This window comes from Rhea americana, unplaced genomic scaffold, assembly GCF_003343005.1.
Source record: "Rhea americana isolate MKP2758 unplaced genomic scaffold, rheAme1 scaffold_52, whole genome shotgun sequence".
Taxonomy (NCBI): Eukaryota; Metazoa; Chordata; class Aves; order Rheiformes; family Rheidae; genus Rhea; species Rhea americana.
This window is the reverse complement of record NW_028186668.1, coordinates 4587474-4613502: the sequence shown is the minus strand read 5'-3', so window position 1 is coordinate 4613502 and position 26029 is coordinate 4587474. Positions and strand designations below refer to the sequence as shown.

The following is a 26029-nucleotide window of genomic DNA, read 5'->3' as shown; positions in this document are numbered from 1 at the left end:
TAATTAACTTTTAAAACGTTCCAACTGTTTCTACTAATAACTTCTATCTGAAAGAATAATCTTTATTTCCTATTCTGTTTTAGGAGCAATCACAACAGAGTAGTTGCTCTTCTCTGCAGAAAGGTGAAGGCAGCAAGAAAATACATATAAGAACAACATTTTTTAATTAGTACACCACTCAGTTGTGGTTTCAAGTGTAATCAAAAATAGGAAGTCAATCTAATCTTTGACCTAGTTCCTGAATATGATGAATCAGACACCATTTACACTAGCAAAATGATGGAAAGTTTCCCATCATTGCTAAAATTCATGGTGTCTAAAATAATGTTACATTTTTGTCACAGTTCACTGGTAGTTTCAAAACAAAATGARTATCAGTTGAATTAGTTTGTCCGGATTATCATTAGCCTTTTGTGAAATCCGCCTCAAACAAGATGCTCCTCTGAAGCCAGGATGCTTTATGGAATTCAGGACCAGATAAAATGTGTTCTTTAGCTAATCTGCAAACACTCATACAAACCACAAAATGAAAACAACCTGGCATGTTATTAAGTTATATATTACTGCTTCCTTTTTTCATAGACGTGTAAATTACAGTTTAATCAATCACTTTCAGTTTCCTGACTTACACCATACGCACATAGATTACAACRCCAACTACATTTGTGTGGGAAACCAAATATATAATCTAGAAAGCTAGAACCATCTAACACAGACTTATATTCTATGTATCTGATCTTTAGGAGAGAAAGAATGTGGTAAATACCTTCAAGAGTACAGAGGGTAACAAGGATAATGTCAGAAGGACTACAATGTAATTGTAATGAATTGTAAAGAAAAACAGAATTCCTGTGTCCCTGCTTTCACAAGATATAGAAATGGGCAGAGAAAATATTTTTAATTAAGATTAAATTTAATTTCAATTAATTAACCTGTAAACTCCATTGCCAAAATATATCAATGGTGACAACAGGAAAGCAGAATATTAATAGTATRTATTTTTTGTATTTAACTGGATAACAGTATCATCTACAGTTAAAAAAAACCCAAAGAATATAACTCTCTAAATTGTATGCCAACTACAAACTGATTAAGGAATCTGTATCAAAGTGAGAATACCGTGACTGTCAATTTTGAAATATTTTCTGTAGATTACTATAGAGGAAATAAAAAAAAAACACTTGACCTCCTAATCTAGGAATTTAGTCATGAAACTTAAGATACTGAAGTTCAGTTCCATATGCAGAGTTTCTGCATGACACTTAAAGCTACTTCCCTTCTCTGTATTCTGCTTCCCTATTTGCAAAAGCAATACAATAGCACTTACCTGTCTTGGAAGGAGTGTTACAAGGCAAATAAATTAAAGACAGTGTCTGTAAGAAAATGAGATAGTCCACTGCCTTTATCTGTTATGGAAGTTTGTATATCCCAGTAAGAGATGGAACACATATGCAAATTTTGAATATGAATCTTCTCAAGTTCAGGAATATTTAGCTGATGTTCACCTTCACTATAGCYCACTTTTTAATATTCATTACTTTTTATGATAGTTACAAACAATATGTGAATGTTTGTAACTACCTAACTATATAACTATGTAATTAACTATAAGCACTGTTACTGCTTATGTTAGTGCTTATATAGCAGACATAAGGAAACAGTTTGCCTGTTCTCAACCTAAGAAACTGCATTCTTTAATACCAGACATTCTGGTAATGACAATTTTTATAACATGCAGTAATTTTATTTTCTTTTCAACTGTTCTGTCATATGGGATCTTCATTATTTAATCTCAGACTCAAGCATACTGATTTAAAGTGTTAGCATCTGCCTAGAGAAATTTGAAATGTGGGAAAAAAACCCACACCATGCAGAAGCAGATGTGCACATAGGATGATGAATTCTTAGGGCCTGTGAATACAAGGGCCATATCCAACAGAAGTGCAGTTTTTTTCATAAAGCAAAGACCACCAATGAACTGGCACTTAACTGAAGTTGCTGTATCTGAAGATGCTCCCTCCCCTGGCGAAAGCATTTAACTTCTCTCTTCTTCAGTGTCACCAGCTTTACGAGGGCTTTTCTACAGTTCATTGTTATTTTGAAATCCATAGCTTGGCAGCCTGTACAAAGCTGAGCATTATTTTAGTTTGATAAAAAATAGCTAATGGACACAAATATTAGTTGATGTTACTCTTGTTCTTGAAATTCTTCATCTATTTATTTATATCATAAAGTTATATTTTTATCTCAAAGCACTTTGCGAAACTTGATTAACTGAGCTTCACATCACCACTCAGGGCATTAATTTATTATTCCCATATTACAGATGAAAAAGTTAATGAGGTACCTCTATTGTTCAAATAAGGTAAAAATGAAGAACAGCACTGAGGTGAAAACACAAGTTTTCAGACAGCAAGGTTTCCTTCTGTCCTTCTGGTCGCTAACTTAGTACTGGTATAAAAAATATAACTACATATAGTTAATGATTTGTATGGATTTATGGTTAAAATATGGTATTTCTTGGTTTAAGATTTATGCTGCCTGTCTGCAGTACTGACAGCCATGTTTTATTACTTGACTGTCAAAATCAAAACTTTGCAAACAGAAGTGTTTTTATTTTCTTATAATTTTATCTGCAGTCTAAATTCATTGTTTCTAGCTCAGGCCACCACTGTGGTATTTTAAGGAATCTTTTATGTCAAATCTACAGTCTGTTGCTGCAGCAGACTCAATCCAACAAAGAATCCATTCATCTTCAGCACCTTTCTACAGTGAATGACTTGCCTTATCACCTCATTGAAGACTAGAAAGTTCTCCTGTCCATAGGCAATCTGTCCGAGTCCTAAGATTATATGCATGCAAGAAGACTATTGCCATGAGAAACATATGTAGAAGCGCCAAGAGGGTATTTTATGGTAGCCTTTATTTCACGGTGCAGTTCTTTCTGCTTGCAGTTAGGTCTTTTTCTTTGTGTTGGATTCTTATCTCTGAGSATTTGATACTGTATCTACACAGTTGTAGCTATAAATCCAAAAAAGCTAACTAAAAGTGGCTTGTAGACAAGAAATATTAACAAATACATATGCCATTACCAACTGCATAGTAAATAATTTTTGAACTAGTTTTTTATTTTTGGGGGGGAGGATTACATGAACAGCAAATTGGTCACCAGAAAATAAAGCAACCTAACAAAAATAACTACACTGTTATTTATACCTTCTGTTCAAGAGCTTTAAAGATAGTGTCTTCGCTTGTATGTAATTACTTGGCAGGAGAGATCACCTTTTTATGGTACAAAAACTAGGCAGCAATGTAATAACATAGCCATTTCTTGTTTGAAAAAAAATGAAAAAATAGCTACTGCAGGAGTGTTCATGTATCAGTACTGAGGCACCTGAGTGGCACTAGAAAGAATAACCAGTACGTCTTCATGTCTTCTTAGTTGAATTTTGTCTTTAAAAGGTAAAATCTTTGAAAACTAAGACATCCTTTATAGTTTCTTCCCACCAGAATACAAAACACACACTTCTCACACACAAAATCCAAAAACAGTTAAGAATGTTCTATTTTTCCTAATTTCTAATTTTTGCTTCCATTTGAGATTAAAAAAAAATTGCCTGAGAAATCAGAATTCCTAAATGATCCACAGGGTATTTCACAATACCTTAAACATCAGTTTCACTTGATGTTAAAGGAAAGCCTTTAAATTGCCTGTATCTCTTGGTACTTTTGACAGAAATGGCTTCATACTTTGATGCCCCAGAACATAATTCCCGGCTTGCATCATTTAATGTATACTGAAAAAGCAATATTCCCCTCTCTGTTTGGACACATTGAAGTACTTAGATTTACACAAACACATTATATAATACCACAGATTTATGTTTACTACTAGAGCTTATTACTGTCAGGAAAGTAGTAAACAACACCTTCAACAGAAAATAATTTGGTGTATTTATCTTTTACAGACATATTATTAAATTTTTAAGCATCTCGCCATCAAAACTTGGCATTAAAGATTTAAAACAACATTCATTTTCGCCCTAAGTTTCACTTCTCCCATTAAATATATGGACAGCCATCTTGTGTCAAGGTTACAGACAACAGGCAGAACTTTCCAGAAGTTTCTGCAGAGTCATTACTCAAGGACTGATTTCTCCATGTGGTGAGAAATTTGTTACAATTGGGGAGGGTGCATTAAGAGAACAGAACAGAGCATGTGATAGCAGGTCAGGGTCCCAAGCAAGGAGACACACCACACACACAGGTAGTCCCCTCGAGCTGAGCGTGCCTGCTGAGGTGAACAAGCCTACTGGCGCAGAGGCGCCCGGACAAGGGTTTGAGCAGGTACAGGTTGTTTCAACAGAATTTTCTATTGCGTGCTTCCATAGRGGTGTTAAACATCCTGCCCTATCACCAACTTGCTCCTGCTGCTAGATTACATCTCAGGCGAGATTTCAAAACTACAGGGATTTAAGCGGAGGGCTCACTATCTGCCAGGCTTTCACTGTGCCTGAACCACTGTGGCGCACAGGCCTACCAGCCTGAAAATTGCGCAGGCGCTTTGGGGACTCAACAGTCTATGTGCTCACTTCTGGATAAGCCTAGTGCGTTAAAAAGCTAGAACCGCATCCCTCCAGGGAAACCTACTCCCTTGTGAGCAGCAAAGGCTCGGAAAGGCCTTGCGACGCTTTGCGCCCCGAGGCGGAGCCCCCTCTCCAGCAGCTCTCGCCTGCGCACGAAGAGGAGCGGGAACATTTGCCGTTCGTCTGTCCTCCCAGCAACAGAAGGACAAAATCAAAAAACACTGCGGCGCCTGCTCGCTCGCTCCTTCCAGCCCACAAGCGCCGCCCCGCGCCCCGGCAAGGCCGCCGCGGGGAGCGAACGCCGAGGCGGCGGCGGCTGCAACCAGCCTCCCCCGCCTGAGGCAACGGAAAAATGGAGCCTCGCGCGGGGCCGCGGCAGCCGCGCGCGAGCTCCCGCCCCGCCCCTGCCGGGGGGGATGGGGGGGAAGAGGGGGGCGGCCGCGCGCGCGCTTCCCGCCGCGCGCCTGCTCGGCCGCCCGCCCGCGGCGGGAGGAGCGGCGCGCCCGGCCCCGCCTCCGCCCCGCTTCCTTTGTGCTCGGGCAGCTAGCGGCTGCCGCAGTCGCCGCCGCCGCTCCCAGCCTGGCCAGCGCGCCTCCGCCCGCCCGCTTCTTCTCTCCCCCTCCCTCTTCCCTGCTCCCCTCCCTTCTCTTTCCCCTCCCGCCACCACCCTCTCTGTCGCCGCGCTCCCCCCCTGCCCGCCATGTCGCTGGGAGCCGGCCCCGAGGCGGGTTTCTCCAGCGAGGAGCTGCTGACCCTGCGCTTCCCCTTGCACCGCGCCTGCCGCGATGGGGACGTGCCGGCCTTGTGCGCGCTGCTCCAGAGCTCGCCGCGCTCCGACTTGGCGGCCGAGGACTCCTTCTACGGCTGGACGCCCATCCACTGGGCCGCGCACTTCGGCAAGGTGGGGCCCGGCTCGGCCGGCGGCGGCGGGGGGAGGAGGAAGAAGGAAGGCGCGAGTCCCGCTCGCGCGCAACGCGGCGCCATCTTTGCCCCCTGCGCGCTGCCGTGAGGCGCCCGCCGCCCCCCTCCCCGCGGGCGGGGGGAAGGGGGTTCCTCGGCCGCGCGCGTCGCTCGGGGCTTTCCCTCTCCCTCCCGCGACCGGTGGGGCGGGCCGTGGGGCTGGTGGCACCCGCCGCCCCTGAACCCTCCCCGTCCACCCCGCCCCGGTGGCGGCGGGAAGCGGGCGTCCCTCGACCCCCTCCCTCGCTCGCCCCCTCCTCTCCCCACGCCGGCGAGCGGCGCTGAGGGGCAACSGTGGGGCCGCGGTTCAAAAGGCGCCCGGGTCGGCGGCGGGGGGCCGCGGGAGCCAATGGGGAGGAGGCGGGGCAGGAGGCTCCGCCCCCCGCCGCCGCCCGCGCCGCCGCCGCCGCTTCCGCGCGCCGCTACTAACCCACGCTCTGCTCGTGCCTCATGCTCTGTCCGCAGCGCTAGTCACGGCCCTTTCCGCCGCCAGACTCCACACCTGGAGACTGTTCTGTTGTGGTGCCTCTGTTATGACAACCGGCTTGTTAGGCGTTTGGGAAGAAGATGATTGTGCTTGTAGAGCGCTCCTTCTCTGGTGCCTTCAATGTCAAGGATAAATTTGCGGTGTGTGCGCGCAGCTATGCGAGCGTGGAGTTAACTGCGTTGGCACCGTTGCAAGGCAGAAAACACCCAGATAAGAAAAGTAGCTGCACTCAACTCTAGATGTTGTTCCTTGCTTCCACGGACAGAGTTGTGCTTTTAAAGGCAGAAGTCTTGAAACCTCCTGCCTTCAGGTCGTTTTGAACCTTAAGGTTAAAAAAAATACTGTGATTTTTCTTTCTGAGCTGACAGGCAGTAATGGAAGCCTACTATATAAGAATTCCTAATGCCATTTTAAAAATAGTCCTTTGGTGGATTAACAGCCTTGAAAATGGAATTAGTAGCTATTTAGGAAACAGCCAAATGGAGAAGTTCCCCTTTATTTTCTAAAATACCTTTCTTCTTTGGCTTGTTCTTAACTTTGAAAGCCTAAGATGGGTGATATCCTAATTTATTGATTTATGTAGGTCTTTCCCAGCTCTTAATGCTGTTAGTATTCTTTTCAGTGCTGAATTCTAGCCTAGAAATACGTGGGTTTTCCATTGATTTGTTTGGCTTTTGATTTTGAGGGGTTTTTTTTGTTTTTGTTCTCCTTCTCTTTTCCAATATATTTCTGTCTGTTTATTGATCGTGTGCTAGGAAAGGAAAATGAATGTACATAAGCAGTCATAATGATTTATGAAGATACATTAAGAGATGGATTCTATATGTTAGATGATGGGCTCTGCAGTACTTGTTTGAGAAGCACTTTATGAACATAGCTGAAGTGGTTATTTACCTGTTCAGAAGCTAATAGTCTTTCATATTCAGAAAGAAATACTTAAAATCTTGTCATGAAGTAATGCTATGATTTGCTATTATTAGTGTTCTGCCTATCGTGTTTTCTTTCTCCATCTTGTAAGAATTTCTCCTCTGTCCCTGCATTCAGCAGTCTTACTTTTGCCCTTGAAATATTGAGTTGGGCTTTGGGGGCATCCCTCCCTTCCACCTTTGAGCTTCTCATGCTTTTTACCTATTATGTTAGGATATATTAGGTTTTTGCGTATGTTATCATTCCTGTCAGARACTCTTAGAGAAATAGCAGACAAAGGGAACAATATAAACACACTATCTTGTAGTGTTCATTCCTAGGTACCCACAGCAAAATGTACTTTTATTGGGGGGGGGGGAAGGAAGGTTTGCATACAGTGGGGAAAGTGTAATGAAACTTGCAAAGATGATACAGGCTACGGATGTATGTATACTGCTCTACAAATACATGGCTTTTTCTGTCTTGTGACAGAAAGGCAGGGGTGACTTCAATTTATGAAAGTCATGTGCATGTTTTATGTTTTTGTTATATATTATTTCTTTGAGCTAGAGACTATACAGCACACTTCAAAAAGATGCACTAATATAATTGGATTTTTTTTTGTGCGCTCACTAGAGACAGTTATATTTTTGCCTTTCACCTGCTAATAGGCATTTGCCAACAGTGAAACAATAGCTGCTTTCAGCAAGCGTTAACATACATGGCTTTTACATTCTTATTTATGTGGTGTTTTTTTTCCAAATTCAGACTGCTCGTAATTGCAAATGGAAAGTTCTACTCTTTTTCAAAGTATTGAGGTTTTGAAGTGTTCATTAGTAGTTACCCAGCAAGACTCTTTCCCTTTTCTGGGACTTTTTTTGTTTCTCTAGATCTTTTTTGAGGCTTTTCATGTGTTTGTTACTCCTTTCCTGAAAGAAACTAGACTGCAACAGAACTTCATGGCTRTTCTTTTAGCATAGAGTAATTTAACAGTATGGTCCAGGAGACATGTATTGGCTCTAACTTGGTCTCTCTGTGAGGTTGGAATGACAAAATCGCTCTAGTTCCTTTCTGGAAGAAGTCTTTGTAGAACAACTTGTAAGCAGTAAAATCTAAATTTATACATCTGTGCACACAAGCACATGCAGCCTGAGTCCAGGGTTGGTGAGCTTTAACAATATACAAACCTTTCTTTTCCTTTACTTGTCACACAAGTTGAGCRTGGAAGAAAGCCTCACTATATCAAAGGGCATTAGAAAATTATTATAGAATAAAGCTTTGTAGAACTACCTTCTTGCATACAGTAGTAGACATGCCACAATGAGGAAGCATGATTAAAAGGAAGTATGCATTAGGGATGGATATGTGAAAGAAGAAAAAGAGTTTTTATTGGGAAATACTGGCCTACTAGCAATAAAGACATCGTCTCTTAAGCAAAAAATGAAAGCATGGTATTTATGAGTAAATACGACTTATTTTGTTGAAACATGCCTGAAGAGCTTACAAAYAATAAATTATAAGAAAAGTGATTTTAAAATGATAGATAAGCATTCCTGGTTTTAATATTTGAAATTTCAGTGAAAGTATGGTGGGTGGGTTTTTTTGTTTGTTTTTGTTTTTGTTTTTCATACAGTGTATTTTCAGGATATTCCCTGGCAGCAAAGAACTGCTTATAGCGTGAGATCTAAATAGRTTATCATTAGAGCTCTGTATTCAAATTAGAGTTAATTATGTAGTGCCCTAAATTTTACTGGCRTTCTGGAGTTTTCTGATGAAAAGAAGATAGATCTGAATGTAAAATAGTGATCTGAAAAGCTACCATAGAGGTAGAAAAGGCAAGGATAAGATACAAAGCTGCTGYTGCTTTGCTTTGTTTTATACTGATTTTCATTTTTATTTTTAAATGCTTGCRTATGTATTTTTTTCTTTAACTGTATCTACTTATTTGTACTCTTTTCATGCTTCTTTATATGTATTTTTGCCATTTGACCTTTTACATTCTGGCAAGCAAAATAATAGTGCACTGTTTCTTTTGGGACAAAAGTATTATAAACAAAAACRTCCATTTCTTCCTTGATGTTTTGCTGGTACATGGATACTTGCCCATCTTCTTCATTAAATCACACTTCCACCTCCATTTTAGATATAGTAGTACAGTGGAAAATGYCTCCATAGGTAAAAAGGGTGCTTAACAAAAGCAGACTCATGTCCTGTTTTAAAAACATAAGTAATCCAGTGGGTTTTTGGTTTGAGGTCTGTTTGCCTTTTCCTGTCCACAGAAGTAACTCACCTCTCTCTTTGATAGTGTTGGAAGAAGCATTTTTTTTTMTTCCAGCCATGATACAGAAGACAGCATGCTTCAGCTTTTAATAGGATGCAACATTGTTTTTGTTCTTACAATCCTGTAAGAGATAACAAAAGCACAAAGGAAAGAATTTACATGTGAAGTTGTAAATTAATCATGACATACCTATCTTTTAAAGTAGATTTAAATACTACTAGAGGACACTGGTTCACCAGTTCCACTCCCTCCCTCGCCCTTAATTTGGCAGACTATAAAGCCTATGTCTTTGCTGAAGTTAGAACGCTTACATGAAAGCGTTCTCAAATTAATTCTGTTTAAAAAAACTGACTGAACTTTACTTTTGTTTGCAAWTACAACAGAGGAACCTCTGGGTGTTGCTGAATCTTTTTCCATCATTAATAATTATTTATTAGTGGTTAACGGCCATATTGAGAGGGCTAGTATATAGACAATAAGGAAAATCTGAGATTAGAAAATACAGCGTTTATTTGGGTAACCTAGCATTAGAATTACATTTTTTGTTATAGTAGTTTTGTTATACCTTAGTGGAACTATCATCACTTTTTTGCGGTGTGGGTACTTGCTTGCTTTTTAAAAGATAACTTTCTCTTTGGTTGATGTTAAGATTTATGGAGCTAGATTCATTAGTATTGCAATATTTCAGTTACTCTCACCCCTGGACATTTTCTTCATGGTGAGTTAATGGCGTTTTTTCTATGTCTAATTTTAAGTCCACTACAATCCTTTAAAGTGCTTTTGTTATGCCGTGAGATACATGGTTCACGTATACTTGTTTGAACTGTACAGAGAGGGGGGAAAAGCTATTTGCAAAACTTTAATAGCAAATGGTCTTTTAATCTCATTTAGRTAACTTCTTGAGATCAAGAATTTACAAATTAAAAAAGATAAATGAGCAAGATTGACATTATACAGCAGCAGAGAAYAGCATTGGAATTTTGATGTTTATGCTTAATCAAGCTGCCAACTGACTTTCTGAAATTTTCTAATCACTCCTTTATGAACAAATTATTCCACAGCTATGGTATGGCTAATAAACATTTTATTTAATAATGGGAGACTGACCAGTAGATTTTTCTCTTATGTGATCCAATGTCCTGAATCATTGCGGTAGGGATTTTTTTTTTCTATTTTGTTAYTGCGTGTGTGTGGTTGGGTTTGTTTTCTAACCACAATAAATTGAAGCCTAGACTAAATTGTTTATTTTACAATAGTGCATTCCTTTTCCTATCAACAAAAAGACAGTGTCACTATGTAACACAGGAAAAGAGTACTTTTTGGCTATTTTTGAAAGTTGAGGTCATCAGGGCTGTGGTTTCTTAGTGTCTACAAATGTGATGTTATGAACATCTTAAAAATAGCAGCTGTTCTGATATCTGATACTTCTGGTTATTATGATAGGAGAATGAAAGCCAGAATATAGAGTGGCATTTTTTTTTTTAAAGGAAAGAGCTTTTTGTTAGCACTATTACAGACATGCATGTTATTTSATTTTAATAGCTCTTCAGCTGTAATAACAGGAAAGTGATAAAAATAATTCATTCCTTGTTAGATATAGATTAACTTTATTAGGGAAAACTAACAGTTTTAATCTACTTCAGTTCCTTCAGGAAAACATTAAAGAAATTTAAAATCTTTCTTGCATTTTCCTGTTTACTTTCCTCTAAAATTTCTGAAAAATAATCCGGTATATCTCCTAACACAACTCTATTGTTTTGGCAAACATTAATTAGTAATACCTATTTATTATTGTGTTTGCAGCTTTGCTATCTCAGAATTCCCCACCCTGTAACAAAAGTGAACCAACTATTTAAAGTCAACTCTGAGGTATTTGTGCCCCTTCCTCCTCCCTCCTAAAAGTGAATCCTGACATTCGGTTTGGAGGGGGGGAATTAAGTGCTTTTCTGGTAYGGTCTCTGATGAAAGAACATAGGGAAGAGGGGAACAATTGTAATGTTTATATTCTCACTGATTGTTTTGCATCCACTTACTTCTACTACTTACGTTAGTTTTCTGGGATGTTTTTATTTAACCCACGTTAATTGTGTCATAGCACAGCTTTATAAAATTTTTATTTTTATTCCCTCATGTCTTTAAAGCTGGAGTGCCTAATGCAGTTAGTGAGAGCTGGAGCTTCTGTAAATGCCAGTACGACACGTTTTGCTCAAACACCAGCCCACATTGCTGCTTTTGGAGGACATCCTCAGTGCTTGATTTGGTTGATTCAAGTGGGGGCCAACATAAACAAACAGGTATGGGCTAATGCGTGTTTCATGTCTGTGTGTAATTTTGGAATGATGRTTTTGGTCCCTTTTTACTGCATGTGTCTACATGTATATGTAAAGATTGTATCTTAAACATCGACATAAGTCAAATTACTTGATGAAAAAGGCCTATAACTGATAGTTGTCATAGAAGTRGAATTAATAAATGTTCTTTAAGTCCATAAAAGTTTGGAGAACATACTTACTTATATCAGRAATTGACATCTTGCTACTTTTTGGAACAAAATGATTTCGTGCTGGTCTAGTATTGACAGTATTGGGAAATATACTGATATTATAATGCTGCAATGGGGGGGGAAAGGAAAAAAAAATAATGAGAAAGGTCTTACTTATTTAAATTTATTAATAATTGAAAAATCAAATATAGTGACTTCACCATTATCTACTGAATCGCAAGACCTTCATGGTTCTTCATTAGTACTAGCTAGATTTATGACTAAATCATAAGGCCTGCTATGGTTTATTTTAARTTGTATTTGGCTTCATACTGTTCCCATTTTTAGATTATTTCCAAAGTTCTACTAGTAACTTCCTGTGAGTAGATTAGAAATAGGTACTTTATTAACAAAGTATGAATGAGTGATTTTTTTTTCTCTGATAATTTTCCACTACTGTTATTCTGTGTATGGATAATGCTTTATTTGGTAGCAGAGAGTGGATTAATACAGCAAAGTATATGTAAAGGACTCTTGTATTCTGGTACAGTAACAGAATCAAGTGTTTAAAACACTTTTGCAGAATCCATTCAGTACTGAAAGTATCTATACATGCTGTGCATACATAATATGTAGCTTTATATCAGTACTGGAAAATTGTATTTATAACATTCTATGATTGTAAATTGCATATGCTCTGATATTAGTTACTAACACTGTAGTACAGCACTGCAGCTATGAAGTCTCTGGCCTGAAGCATCTAACTTTTTGTAAAATATTTAATGGCCAGACTGTTTTATATGCAGTAAAATTAAGCTAAGATTGCTGAAGAACTTGAGCTTTTGCATTTCTAGTACTTTTTTTTTGGTTATGCAAAAATAAGAAATGGGGAAGTTTGTGTTGAGTTTGCAGAAAAGAAGGCTGGTGCATTGAGAACAGCTGTGAGAGACACCAAGAGAATTGTAGAAACAATGAAGATGACTGGATGCAGAGGCTATAAACCACATCTTCTTGATACCTGAAACAAGTAACTTATGCAATAAGCTATTGTTATGTAGCTGTAGAATCTTCAGAAAAGAAAATGCAAGAACTAAAAATGCATCTAGAGTCCAGGTGAAAATGTAAAGAAATGGTGATGAGAGAGGAGACGTGGCACACATGGACTAAAGATCTACATGTGTCTGCTAAATGAGAAGAGAAGAATGAGTGCAGATGAATGAATGAGAAGAATGAAAGCTTCAGCTATGAAGATAAAGAGAAATGACCAGTGAGGTTGAAATGGAAGCTGAAGAACAAGGTTGCTGTCTTGCAATGATGGAAAAAATGGTCAGATCTTGTGGATGAGGTTATTTAAAAAAAAAAAAAAGAAGAAGAAGCATCTATACCTTAGAAGAAGAGGAGAAAAATATAGGGAGATTTCCCTTGGGCTAAGGACAACAATGCAGATGTCTTTAAGGGAAAGCAGAAGGCAGTATAATCTGCAGTTAAAAGCAGACTGGAAATTCATTCCTGCTGAAGGAGTGGCTAGTCTTCATGATTTGGGAGTATTCTTTCTAAACTGTTGGCCTGTCACCAGAGCAAATCCAAATAACAAAGAGATCTGTGGTCCTCCACAGGAGGAAGAGTGATGTGGTCCTGAATTTTTTTCTATTGAGGTAGTGATGATTGTATCCTACAAGATTTCTAGGGGTAGATTTAGATACTGACAGGGAACAGACACTAATGTAATAATACGTCTTCCACAATGTAATCCACCAATATGTTCTTGATAGTGGTAGGGTCAAGTTACACTTCAGTGTAGTAGGCAACTGCTTCTCCCCCTGCACTGCCACCGCCCAAATATTAATTGAATATGCAAGAAGTATCTTAATTAGATTTGGTTTGGTAATAATAAAGTAAGAAGATAGCTCTAATCTCTAATTAATTAAAATGGTAGTAGGAACAAAAGTCTCTTAAGTTGTCTTTGTTAAGATGCTACTGGTCAGTCACACTGGTTTCACCTGCACAAGAACTGAAAGCTAGACAGTGTATTTAGGTGCTACTTGTAGGTGTAAACACAACCTGCAGATATTTGGGATGTTTCATACATGACCATGAAAAGCATAGTGTAGCTTATCTCCCAGGTTCTTCCAGCTGTTTGTTCACTTAAGGTCAAATTCTATTACTCTAATTRGAACTGCTTAGTAAATGATCTTAGTTTCTTATTTCCAAGCAATTTCAGGTTATCATCTAGGGCTTCAATGCACATTTCCAAGCTTTTGTAGCACTATTTCCTAATGCATATTTTGATTATTCCTCTCATCTGCCCTTCAAATAGACATAGTCACYGGCAATGCTTGTATGAAGACAAGTGTTCTAATGACACTGGATTCAAAACACTTGCTGAAAGAGATCTGGGAATACTTGATAGTCAAGCTAGTAAAAATTGGATTGCAAATTGATTCTTGTCATTAGCTGCGGAGTAATTCATCACCTTTTGGAGAAGAAGAGGAAGCTTCTGGAAAGGAATTCACCTGAGTTGGAGTCCCAGCATAAACCTCTAATACTCAGAACTTTTATACATGCTTATCTGCCAGTAGGTTTTTTGCTCACACTACTGGCCACAGAAGTTCAGGAAACCTCTGTTTATGCATATCTCRGTATTGGTGACAGTTGCCCAGGATTCTATTCAAGCAGCAATGATTTAGGACAACCACTGAAAACTGCTTGTTGCAGAAGCCCGKGTTTGCTCTTGGATCTGTTTCTCTGAAATTTATTTTCTTCTTCCTTCCTCTCCCCACAAAGGGTCACCATAAAAATTCACAGGAGAAAAYTGAAGTACCAAGCAGTGATCCTGCCTATTTCTAATTTCTACCCAGCAATGGGCAAAAGAGAAAGCCCTATTGGGTGTGGTTACGGGAAGCCTTTTTTTTTCTTTCTTCCTCTCCTATCCAAATGAAGGAGGCTTCATTTGGCATTCCTGCCAATTGTTCTTAGTATCATTGTGAGTCAACACTTTTATCTGCCTGCCTGCTCTAGTACTCTGTTACAGTGCAAAGCAATTATACTGCTGCTACTTTCCTTTACTTTTTTTTTCTATTCCTTTATTCTTATCATAATATAGGTTGACTCTGTGCTGCTATGCACAGATAATCCTGAGTCCTTTTTAATAAAAGGCCTATTAATTCATGTATATATTTTTCCATTTRGATTTAGCCTGTTAATTTTTTTTTCCTATTGGAAATTATGTGTTGATTTGCAGAAAACAGCTTTATGTGGCCTGCCTTACAGAAGAGGGATAAGCAAAACTGCTTCTATACAGGTGATGCTAATTTACCTTTCATTCAGCCAGTTATCACCATGTGGCAGTGATGGCAGGAAGAAAGAAGACTAAGGAGGAATAGGATTATCCATGCTGGCAAGAACTGTAAATAATCTCATTTCTTTGATGTGTTATAGTTTTATATTTTAAGCTACCTATTCTTGCTGGATTAAATCTAGATAAGTAAAAATATTCCATCAGCTCTCCTCTGTCTTCAATCCAGAAGGAGAAACAATCATGGATTCGAAGCATTATTAACAAAGAATCGGAAGCATGCTACAGTCATCTTCACCTTCTTCACTTCTTGGCTTCAGAAGGTGCTGGGTCTAAGAAATCTTGAACACCTTTTGGAAATGTGATCAGTTCATAGAATTTGGAATTCAGTCAGTTGAGTAAGGAGCCAAGTTAGTTTGTATTTGTTGTCAGGTAAGATGGTGCTTCCATGTTAAGATCTCTGTACTGGAAGTATTTTTAAAGTGCCCTCATAGTTTAAAAACATCCAGTGTTAAAGTACATCATGGCTTAAAAGGTATAGTTACAGGTAAGTAACTTTTTAAAAAAAGAACGTTAAAGGGGATTAAAGATACTAGTTAAAAATCAACTGAATCATTTAGGCATTTAGAGCTGTTTCATGTTTTCTTCTCCAGATTCTATTGAAAGAGATGAAACCTAACAGAAATTTGTATCCCAAAAAGATGAGAAGAGGGAGACTGAGTAAAAAATGACTGTAGACTGGACTGAATAAATWACCAGCTCTAAAAGGAGGAGTGGGAATAAGCATAGAAGCAAAGACTTAAGCATAGAAATTAAAAAAGAACAATGAAGGAAGCTATTCAGTAAAATAAAATACAATTAAAGGATAATCTAGTCATAACCCCAAACTAAACAAATTGCACTTGTCTTTGGAAAGGACAGTGATCCTCCTCCTTGGGAAGTGAACTTAGTTTGCTCCATGTAGCCAAAAGAGGCAGGGAAGAAGTGTGTCTTATGCCTGAAAATGTATGATGGCAAGTAACCTGGCCACTGAACTGTTCTCTGGAGCTTCTTGAAAAACCTACTTTTGTTGCTTTTTCTGTGTGTTAACATCATTCTCGTTGTTGAACCTAAATAGAATGGTTCTGAAATTTTTTCTTCTGTAAGTTTGATTTTTTTTGGATGTGTTTAAGAAGGAGTAAATGTAAAGCCTTTTTTTTCAATGGAAAATAATTTTTGTCTTCCATTCTAGCTCGTGACTTCAAGAGGATTTCTTTGTAGAGCTAGGAAAATATTTTAGATAAATGGAAGTGTGAATAAATTCAATCTCCTAGGAGAACTTCAAAAGAAGATAATGAACATAAGTGATAACTGAAAATTAGGTGCAGTAGTTAAAAGGAATGGTATAAAAATTTGGAATTCATGTTCTGTAATTCTCTGAAATATTTTCTCAATTTCTTGGCTTCAGAGAAGATGATACTGGCCTAGCAAAGCAAGTGTTTGAAAGACACTGCCCTTGAGGCATATGCTCTCCTCTGAAGTATTTACCTCTTTGTATTGGTGGAGTGATTATTAGCTGTTGAAAATATAGGTTAATCCTGTTGGATTGATACCTTGGTGAGGAGCTCTTTTGCAAAGGAAGAAGAGCCTTTCCTTTCTTATCATTTACCCCCAACAATACTTAATTCATTCAGTCCTCTGAGCTTTATCATAACATAGCTGGCAACATGCAACATGCAACCTAGCAACATGCTAGGTGTGTGGGGTTAGTAAAGATCCTCACTATCTGTCATATACRTGGCCAGCTGAAATAACTTGCCTTAAATGGAAATCGAATACTGGCAAATCTATTCCTTTGCTGTAGCTTTACTTCTTGAGCAGGAGGGGATAATGGAAGCCAAGTAACAAAATGATGAATTGAAGACAGTTTCCATGATGAGAAAGGAACTCTTTTATGAGGGAAATCGTTTTRGATAAATTAGTGCGAAATAAATTCCTATGTATGACGGTTAATAAAACTTTATCCCCGTTAAATATATCTGTCTTCCTGTAACTTCAAGTAAAGATAAATACCTGAAATAATAAACGGGAGCGATAATAATAAGTAAGAGAAATTATGCAAGCTTCATTGAAAGGCAGTCTTTCCATCAACTACAGACAGCCATTTTGGAAGGAGAGCTGTATGGCTCTTTTCTAATCACTAAGGACTCTAAGGCATTTTCTGCTCTTTCTGCCTCCAAAACTCAGCTAGCCTTAGGAATTTCCCTYAGTTTATAAGATGTCTTTGTTACCATTATGCTTTCTATTTGGTTGAATGCATGTCTTAAGCATTGGTGGACTGGTTTATCATCAGTAAATTTGTGTGTAACTTGTTATAAAAATACTCTGAAATTATATTGGCAAGTAGCAAATTGAGAATATATAAAAACAGTGAAAAATTCATGTTCAAGTTATATTTACATGGTCTAGAAGTTGTGATTGGATTTCTCRGGTGCTTAACATAAATCTTAAAACACCTTTACTTTCAGGATCAAAATGGTAGTAAGATTATATTTTGAATATGTTCATTATTTCAAATAGAACTGAAATGTAACTAGTATTGTAAAGTTAGGTGTGAACACCATTTTGTGTAAAGACTGGCAAGTCAGTGAAAATGGTGTGTTGCTTTAATAGTTTCTCTTGGCATTATTTTAATGGAATGGGKAAGCAAATTGAGTTTAATGTCAATGGAACAGACAAGTAGAGTCCGTCAAAAAATTGAGAGAGSAAAGAAAGGCTGGGGAAGAAATAAACTTACTAGGCAATGAAAATTTTGACTATGATAATAAATCCATATAACTAACCAATAACTGAAGAGTTACTTGCTACTTCAAGGCCATATCCCCTTACAGACTCTTCTGCATGGTTCCTGATGCTGATGGTTAGTTGCACCTAYAGAATTCTATCTGCAGTCTATAGATCGTGACACATGAAATTCACCTGCTGCTTACCAGTTGCATTTAGGCAGTTGCTGCAGATTTTTTCTGTTGTCTGAGAGACTAGTTTGTAGAGAGTAATTGCTAAAAAAAGCAATGCACTTTACCTAGGATCTTTGCACATATTGTGAAAAGGCTAAATGATCAGATGTGCCRGTTAACACTACTGGAATGTAAATGGATAAAGATAGTCTCAAAAAAGAAAAGCCTATAGGACAGAGGGGTCAAGCATACGTATCTCAGGAGAGATCTGGCCTGTATATTTCTTGTGAACCCCAGGGTCATATTTATACTGCACTGGAGATACGCATAGATATTCCTCACCTGGTGAGTATTCATGGTGCARTACAGTACTGTTTCAGTGTGTCAGCAAGATCTGGAAGCAGTATAGTCCCACAAACATGACCATACTGCTTCTAAACTGAAGATTGCTTGCTCAGTGCAAGGTATTAGGGAGCAAATGTGCTAGGAAATGAGATACGATGGTGTTAGTATAACTTAGTGTAACTTATTGTAGTATGTTCTGGTTTTTAACCAGGTTTGTAGAATATGGTGGTACTGATCACCAAATTATTGGATAATGTGGATCTTAAGAGTTAATGCCCTGGCCGTTGCTTCCTGCTAAGTATCTGAAGTACCTCAGAAACTACTGCAGGCTTCAAAATAATATTAWAATGTACCTGATGTGTTTGCTGGTTAAAAAATGCTGTATTTATTTATCTGCTTGCTTAATTAAATGAGTAATGTAAAATAAGTTTTCATTTTAAAAAAATGATACTTGACAAAATGTAGTTTGTCTTTACAGGATTATGTTGGTGAAACTCCTATTCATAAAGCAGCACGGTCTGGTAGTATGGATTCCATAAGTGCCCTTGTGGCTCATGGTGCACAAATAGAGTAAGTGAGGTTTTTTGCTTTGTTGGTTGTTGTGTGTTTAGCTAACTAACTTAGACCGGTAAACACATATACTAATGTCAGAAAGAAAAATAAAACTGGCAGACACCTGATTAAAAGACAGCTGGACATGTTCAACTGTAATAATGCCCAACATGTGTTGCATGTCTGGTAATAAAGCATATTGYACTTAAGTGATATCAGTGTGCTACATYAGTATTGCATTTATATCTCATCTATTAAAATGATATTTAGCACACTTCTGTGAAATGYCCCCAAATTGTACATTTTATAAAATGTATAGTTACTTATTACAACAAATTTACACCTTACRCTGGTGAATAAATTTAGAAAGCAATGCAAAAGCAACATCATGTGCAAAATAGTATTTTACTCACTCTTAGCCATTAGTTTAATACTGTTTGTTAGTATATTATATATTTGCACTGTTAACTTTTTTCTTTAAAGGTTTATGTACTGCAAAAACATACAGAAAATCTCACAAACTTTTGCAACTTACAGCATGGACAAAATGGATGCAGTTTTCACCTAGAAATGTTGAGTATAAGCTCTATGGCTTATAATAACGTAAATGCTTTAGCAATTTGTTTTAAGTAGAACTAGCCTTATTATATTAAATGATAACTAGTCTGTTGTATGTTAACCTGCAATATGAAACTTTTGAGTTGTAAGTGAAATAAGAATCATATAGTTAATTTCTTGTTTTACCCTTTGGTTTCCATCTTACTGTTTTTGTAATGATGTCCTAATAAATCTACCTTAAAATTTAACTTTTAATGGTATCATAGAGTATTCAGGAAATATAGTAACTTTTAAGTTAACTGTAATGAGCAAATTACTTCATATGAACAAAGTGTTTCATTTAAAAAAAAAAAAAAAAAAGAAAAGTAACTTGTGAAGCTGTCACGGTCAGTTATTAACACGTTTYGTGAAATCAATCTTAATTTTATAAATTCCCATTTTGCATTCACTTTCAAATATATTAAGATAATCTTTGATTTAAATTTACTRTGGAATTGAGCAAACCTTAATTATCATCATCAATTAGTATGTAATCTAGCAATTTTTAGAAAGCATTCAATTGAAAAAGAAGCTACAGAACTACATAAACAATTTGAAATGAGTGATTTTAAGAAGAGAAAGTGTTTAATCCATAGGACTTTAAAAATAAGTAACTGAGTATCTGAGTTTGGAGATACGGCTGCAACTTTAATTTATGGGATAAAATATTTTTTTAAGCATCATGTTTGCGAGACATAGGAAGAACATTTTTGTAAAAGTTTGAAGAGAATAATCTCTGCCTTTGACCAATGCTATTTTTGATCACTTTCTAATGTAAAATGCAGCAGAAATAGCACAGGTTTATAGCAGTTTTATTGAACAGAAGATCATTTGGATTCTCAGTTTTGTAACTTTAAATTTTATCTATGTTACAGCAGCATACACTTTCATGAGTTTTATATATAAATAAAATCCTGTCCAGGAAATGTTACCATCAGTGATGCCAATGCAATAGGAGAGACTCATTTTTAGTCATTTAGAGGATCAGGGCTTACTGCCAAGTAGTTCAATATTGGGTGAAATTCTGGCCCTGTAACCTGAGTGAGATAAAGCTATTGACTTGACTGAGGTCAAGATTTATTCCATTGAATCTAGTTTTCAGACTTCATATTTTAATTTAGRCTAAATCCATGTGTATGCTTCTGATACTGATACTAATTTTTTGTCATCTGGGTTTGAAAATTGGGCCCATATCTAATGGTTCTTTTTTTTTTTTTTTGTAACATCTTCAAAATTTGCATAGGTTCTACATTTTATCTTCTTTATTTTGTGGAAATTTTGGGGGACTTCATCTATATTTGAGTTCTAGTTAGTATATCTTCACTGAAATGATGATTAACTGTGTAGGACCAAGGCAAAATAGAACTAAGTGCTAATCAGCAGAACCTGTGTGCTGATCTGTACTGATGATGAATTTGGGCTTGGGTTTTCTAATCCAGGCTTTCCTTTATTTTTCTATACATTTAGTATAATATTTAAAAGTAGCTAAATGAAGATGCAGAGAATATCTCTTTGACTGCAAATAGTCAAGTATATTCCTTATACCTGATAAAATAGTAAAAAGTGCTGCATCATTACTAGTTTCACATGGAAAGCAGGGATGTTAAGGTTTCATTATTACACTAGTAATAGTAATCAGCAGTGCAATATTACAAAAKATGTATTCTTTTTAATAAGTGATATTGAACTACTGCTCTTAAAAGGTAATAACTTGATAATTTGGACTACTGTAGTCTTTGATATCAGCATTTACTGTCTCCCTGTATTATTGACTGATTTAGTTATACTGGAAGCTAAAGAATATTGACAATAGTTCAGTAAGGATAAAAGTAAGAACTTYAGTTTGAATAAATTTACCTCATTTGAATTGTTCTATTCTGTTGCAAGCTTGTTAGTCTGTTGCTTTTACAGAGAAATACAATATGTTGCAGTCTCTAAATTTCATTAATGTTACATTGTTTTCCTAATTGATGAGAGAGAATTTGGGTCTCTATTCCTTTGTAAATTTTTAGTAATATTAAACAATAATAATTGTACCCCAATGAAAATATTTTGATTTCTTTTGTGGTATTTACCTTCTCATTTTAGCTGACGCATATTCTGTGCACAGTATGTCCTACAGCCATAAAAATGGTTGCTCCACTAACTATGGTATTCATGGACCCTTGAAGAGGGGGAAGCAGGTGGTCACAATGTCCTCATATGAGTGAAAAAGGTTTGCTGTGTAACTGACTTTTTAATGTGGATAGTACCTTTTAAAAGTATCCATAACTGCTGGATTTTCACTAAAAAGGCATAATGATGCAATTTATGTATGATTGTGTATTATTTATAATGGTGACAAACCAAGTGTCCACAGCTCTTTACAGAGGTAAAGCCGTCTTGGTGCCATGTTTTGTTTTGCTCTTTTACTACACTATTTTTCAAATACTGGATATTATACAATTTCAAAGATTATATCAGAGCTTATATATMTAAAAATATAAAATTCAGATGTAAGCATAGGATGCTGTTGAATAAATAAAAAAAAGCAGATGCAGCTGTTAACTGTTCACTGATCTGAACTGTTCTTTCCATCCTGTATTTTAATGCAACTTAGTTGTGTATCATGTTCACTTGTGAATAAAAATTCCTATGCAACTGTCATTTGAACAGTTGTGTATTCCCTAGTGACTTGGTCTAGACCTAGGAGAGAAGCTTCGAATACTAGTTTTTCTTTCATCTGTATTCTCCTGGACAGAGAGAACTTAGGGTCGGGATGTGGCTTAATATATATCCATCCAACTGAACACAGAAAATCTTGATGAAGAACATTTCTGCTTGTACTGATAAAATAACACCATTGTTACTTGCTTCCTACAGAGTTAGGTCAGTCAAGATGCTACTGGGATAGGAAAGATTTGTTTTTCACAGGCAGAAATCTTAAGGTTTTTGGAAAATRGTTTTGGATGCTACAAGGACTTGAAGAGGTATTTTCCTTTCTGGTTTCTGATACTCTGGTCTTTAGGTTTGGGAAAATAACTGATAAGCTGAAATAAATATACCAGTACATCTGTTTCTACTAGATGACAGATTCATATCGTGACATTCACCTGCTTCCTGTTCAGGGAAACATTTCAGTCACTTTCTTGTTAAAGCTAACTAGCTAACTCCTTTTACAATGCCAGGAATGCTGCATCTCCAGTATTACTCTTTTTTTCAGTAAGAAGTTTTCTCTAAGTATTTGACACTGGCTTAATTCATTTTTACAGCTGATGTGCTGTGAACTGTGTTACTTAAAAAAAAAATGCAATTTCTTGTTTTTTCAAAACTGCTCCACACTCCCTGTAACATGGGAATCCACTATAGATTCTTATTAGTGCCTTTGGATCAGCCCTTTGTGAAATTCTTGTAGTATATCCTTGTTGAAGTGAAATCTCTTCCAAATTTTAATTACGATCTCTACGGTGATTTCTCAGCTTTTGTTCTTACTTGTACCTTGACTTTATGAAATTCAGTTATCTTTAGTGAATAGACGTAGATGTGAGGTCGCTTATCATGAAACTGTACATAGAGACACCTTTAAAAATGGGTTACTTCTTTGTTATATAAACAATCAGATCTTCTTAAATCTGGAGGGGAATTTATGGCTTGTTCTCTTTAAGGGTCTCTGAATTTGGATATCTGCTTTGTTAGTTGAGTTGTTTATTACCTGGAAAACAGATATTGCTGTATGTCTGGATTTCTTCCTGCTTTTCAAAAAGCTCTTAGCAGATACCTATAATTTTTTAGCTTTTGCTTGTTTTCATTATCTAGGTAACGTAACTACCAAACTTCTAATATTGAACTGCAACTTATTTCTGATGTTATATACTCATGATTTGAAATCCCATTGCTGTGWCTTTTTTTCTCTTTAGTTTGGATACTATACTGTTACATTAATTCCATGTAGAAGAATCAACATCCTACTTTGTTTTCTTATAATCATTTACGCCATCTTGAGAATAACACTTCTAGTTCCTACTGCTTATTTGTTTACAGATAAGTTAGGCACTTTTCCAATAGAATAGCTCGTATACATTTACTAGTATATTAATATTTTTGTAATGTTTAATACTTTTCAAYTCTGAAGATCACTTTCATAGATGATTCTTTTTGCAAGCCTGAGTGCCTGTTCTCCGTGTAGCAGTTAAATGGCCAGATTAATTAATACTGTTGTATTATTAGATAGTGCAGAATAGTTGTGGAAAATATGTGACTTTTTTGTTTCACTATGTGTAATAAGTATTTTAAGGCCCCACAGTAGTATTGTTGTTATGCAATATGAAGGCTACAAATTTTGGGGTACTGTCTTCCTTTCCCATCATTCATAAATTCTTATGGAAAGACAAMGTTGAAGTGGCTTATATGTTTCAGTATAAACGTAGTGAAACTAATTCTTCTTCAAAATAATTACAAGTATAGCTTGCTAGTTTTATGTATGTTTATTTTCACTCTTTATTTTTACCATTGTAGAAGAACTTACGTGGTTTGTAGGAAGTTGCGACCATGAAGTTAGGCAGTACTGTAAGTTGTTTGGATTAGTTTCATGGAAATATTTGGGAATACTGAGGTCAATGATACRCATATGGATAACTGGTAAATCAGAGAATGGAAGAGAGGCTCAATTTTAAAGTAAAACAGGAGGAGAAAGGATAGTTTTCACAGTCATAGCTGTTTTGAATAATTGTAGGAAGCTGAGGCGAGCTCTCACCACTCAATTCCTGAGTGTAAGAGTAGATTATTCTTAATGGAGGTGAAATAACAGCAGTAGTTACTGACATCAGTTTAGAAAGAGAGAGCAGTGTGAGAGGTTTGTACTTCTTAGGGAGAAAGTTAAATCCTTCATTAAAGCAATGACATTACCTTTCTTGAAGAAAGGATGCAAGATATGGATCAGCTTGATAGGGAAAGCTATTCATTAGCAATGAGACTTTGTGATTTACAGCACTGGTTTCTTTGCTCTTTTTTGGTCCAGAACAACTGGATGAAGGACAGTGAAATGTTATCAACACTTTTATAAGATAATAACCAAGATTTCTGAGGATTGTTAGGGTTTTTTTGTGGGAGTGATCTGCCCTCTCAGATGATATTGTGCTTATGTTCAATGTGCAGCTTATATTAGGATAGCTTATTTCACAGTAAAAGTAACCTATTTCTTGCAAGAGAAAGCTAGGTGTGGGGTGCAGRTAAGTCAGGTGGAAAATTTAAGTTGTTAAAAGTAGAAGTTGGGTAGAGTGTGTTAGTGCAGTGGCAGAAACAAGGATGCAGTATATTGACARATAGAATTGTCTGACTAGTTCTGATGGTTAGTTCAGATACTGGTAGTGGTTTGATCTGTTGATATTTTTGAGTGGATACGTGACTGGAGAACTGTTGATTACAACCTGTTCTAACCTTTGCAGGTGGATTTGCTGACTTGGGTTTTATTTGCTATTCCAGTTTGTGTCTTTTCAATGGAGTTGATTGTAGTTCAGCTAGTGTCTTTGAATATGGACAAAAGCATTAGGCAGGTTTTGCATGATCTGTAGTATGTTCAATTTGATCAGAAAAGGTAGTGAAACATGTGACATGAGCTACAGGTTAAGATGCATATCTCCCTGCATGGAAGCTTAACAAAGCCTGGGATAGCTTCAGCAGCTATAATTTTGGAAGAATATTCTAGAAGAGAAATATCTTTCTGTTTCAGATCAGTTCTTTTTTCTATTATGTATCATGTTGCAAATTTCTTTTAAACTGAGAGAATCTTAAGTTGAGAAAAAGTCTGTTAAGCTCATTTAAGGCACTTTCATGCACTTTACTAGTTTCTTAATCCAAAAGATCTTCTATCTGCTTGAATAAAAGATAACTATATGTGGTTATTTTTGTTGCAAAAAATAGTTTTATGTGATTTGGAGCCTTCATCTCARTGCCTGTTATTGGAAAATAATAAATCCATCTGATACTGTTGGTCCTTTCTTTAATGCTTTTTTTTCCCTGTTGGTATAAAAATAATGGCTTGAAGTTCACTTACCTCAATTCTTCAGTTTTATTCCCAAGCCTTTACTGTCCATGCTAACTCTCATGAATTTCTTCATATTTGACACATTTGATAGAAGCTTTCTTTTTGTTCCTAGAAGCATCTTGGCAGAATCTGTATTGTAAGGCTATTATCTTTTCAAGTCAAGGTTTGCTCCTTAATAGTCTTCCATAACAGTTTCTGCATTGTAARCAACTTTTTCTACAATTCCTAATCTATTTCTAGAAGCATAATAGCAGCAGCAGTGATGGTTCTAATTATCATAAGGCTGAATGACTAATTAACTCTTTTTCTGTTGTCTTTGAACTTAAAGTGGCTGCACTACTGAGGTGCTTATTTGAAATTCATTGTTGTTAGCTKTCTCGGGAATCTTTATTTTTGTTATAACAGAAAAGATCTTTTCTGTTATGCTATGTTGCAAGCAGACAGTCATTTAAAAAATTATGATATCCTTTATAGCCTTTTTTTGTGAGCTGTGTTTAGGAATCATTTCTTAGGTGATTAAATATAAATTAAAACATATTGTTGATAGCTTCTACCAGACAAAGTTAGATAGTGGTATATT

At 36.9% G+C, this 26029-nt stretch overlaps 1 protein-coding gene across 2 annotated transcripts in view; it reads left to right on the top strand.

The window, feature by feature from the left end:
• Positions 1-5122: 5122 nt before the first annotated feature.
• Positions 5123-26029, top strand: part of ANKRD10 (ankyrin repeat domain 10) — a 37711-nt gene continuing 16804 nt past the window's right edge. For both annotated transcript variants that reach the window (XM_085318141.1, XM_085318140.1), the window contains exons 1-3: positions 5123-5487; positions 11362-11514; positions 18757-18848. In XM_085318141.1, the coding sequence (XP_085174267.1) occupies positions 5287-5487; positions 11362-11514; positions 18757-18848 (446 nt within the window). In that variant the 5' untranslated portion in view covers positions 5123-5286. The remainder of the gene's footprint in view (positions 5488-11361; positions 11515-18756; positions 18849-26029) is intronic.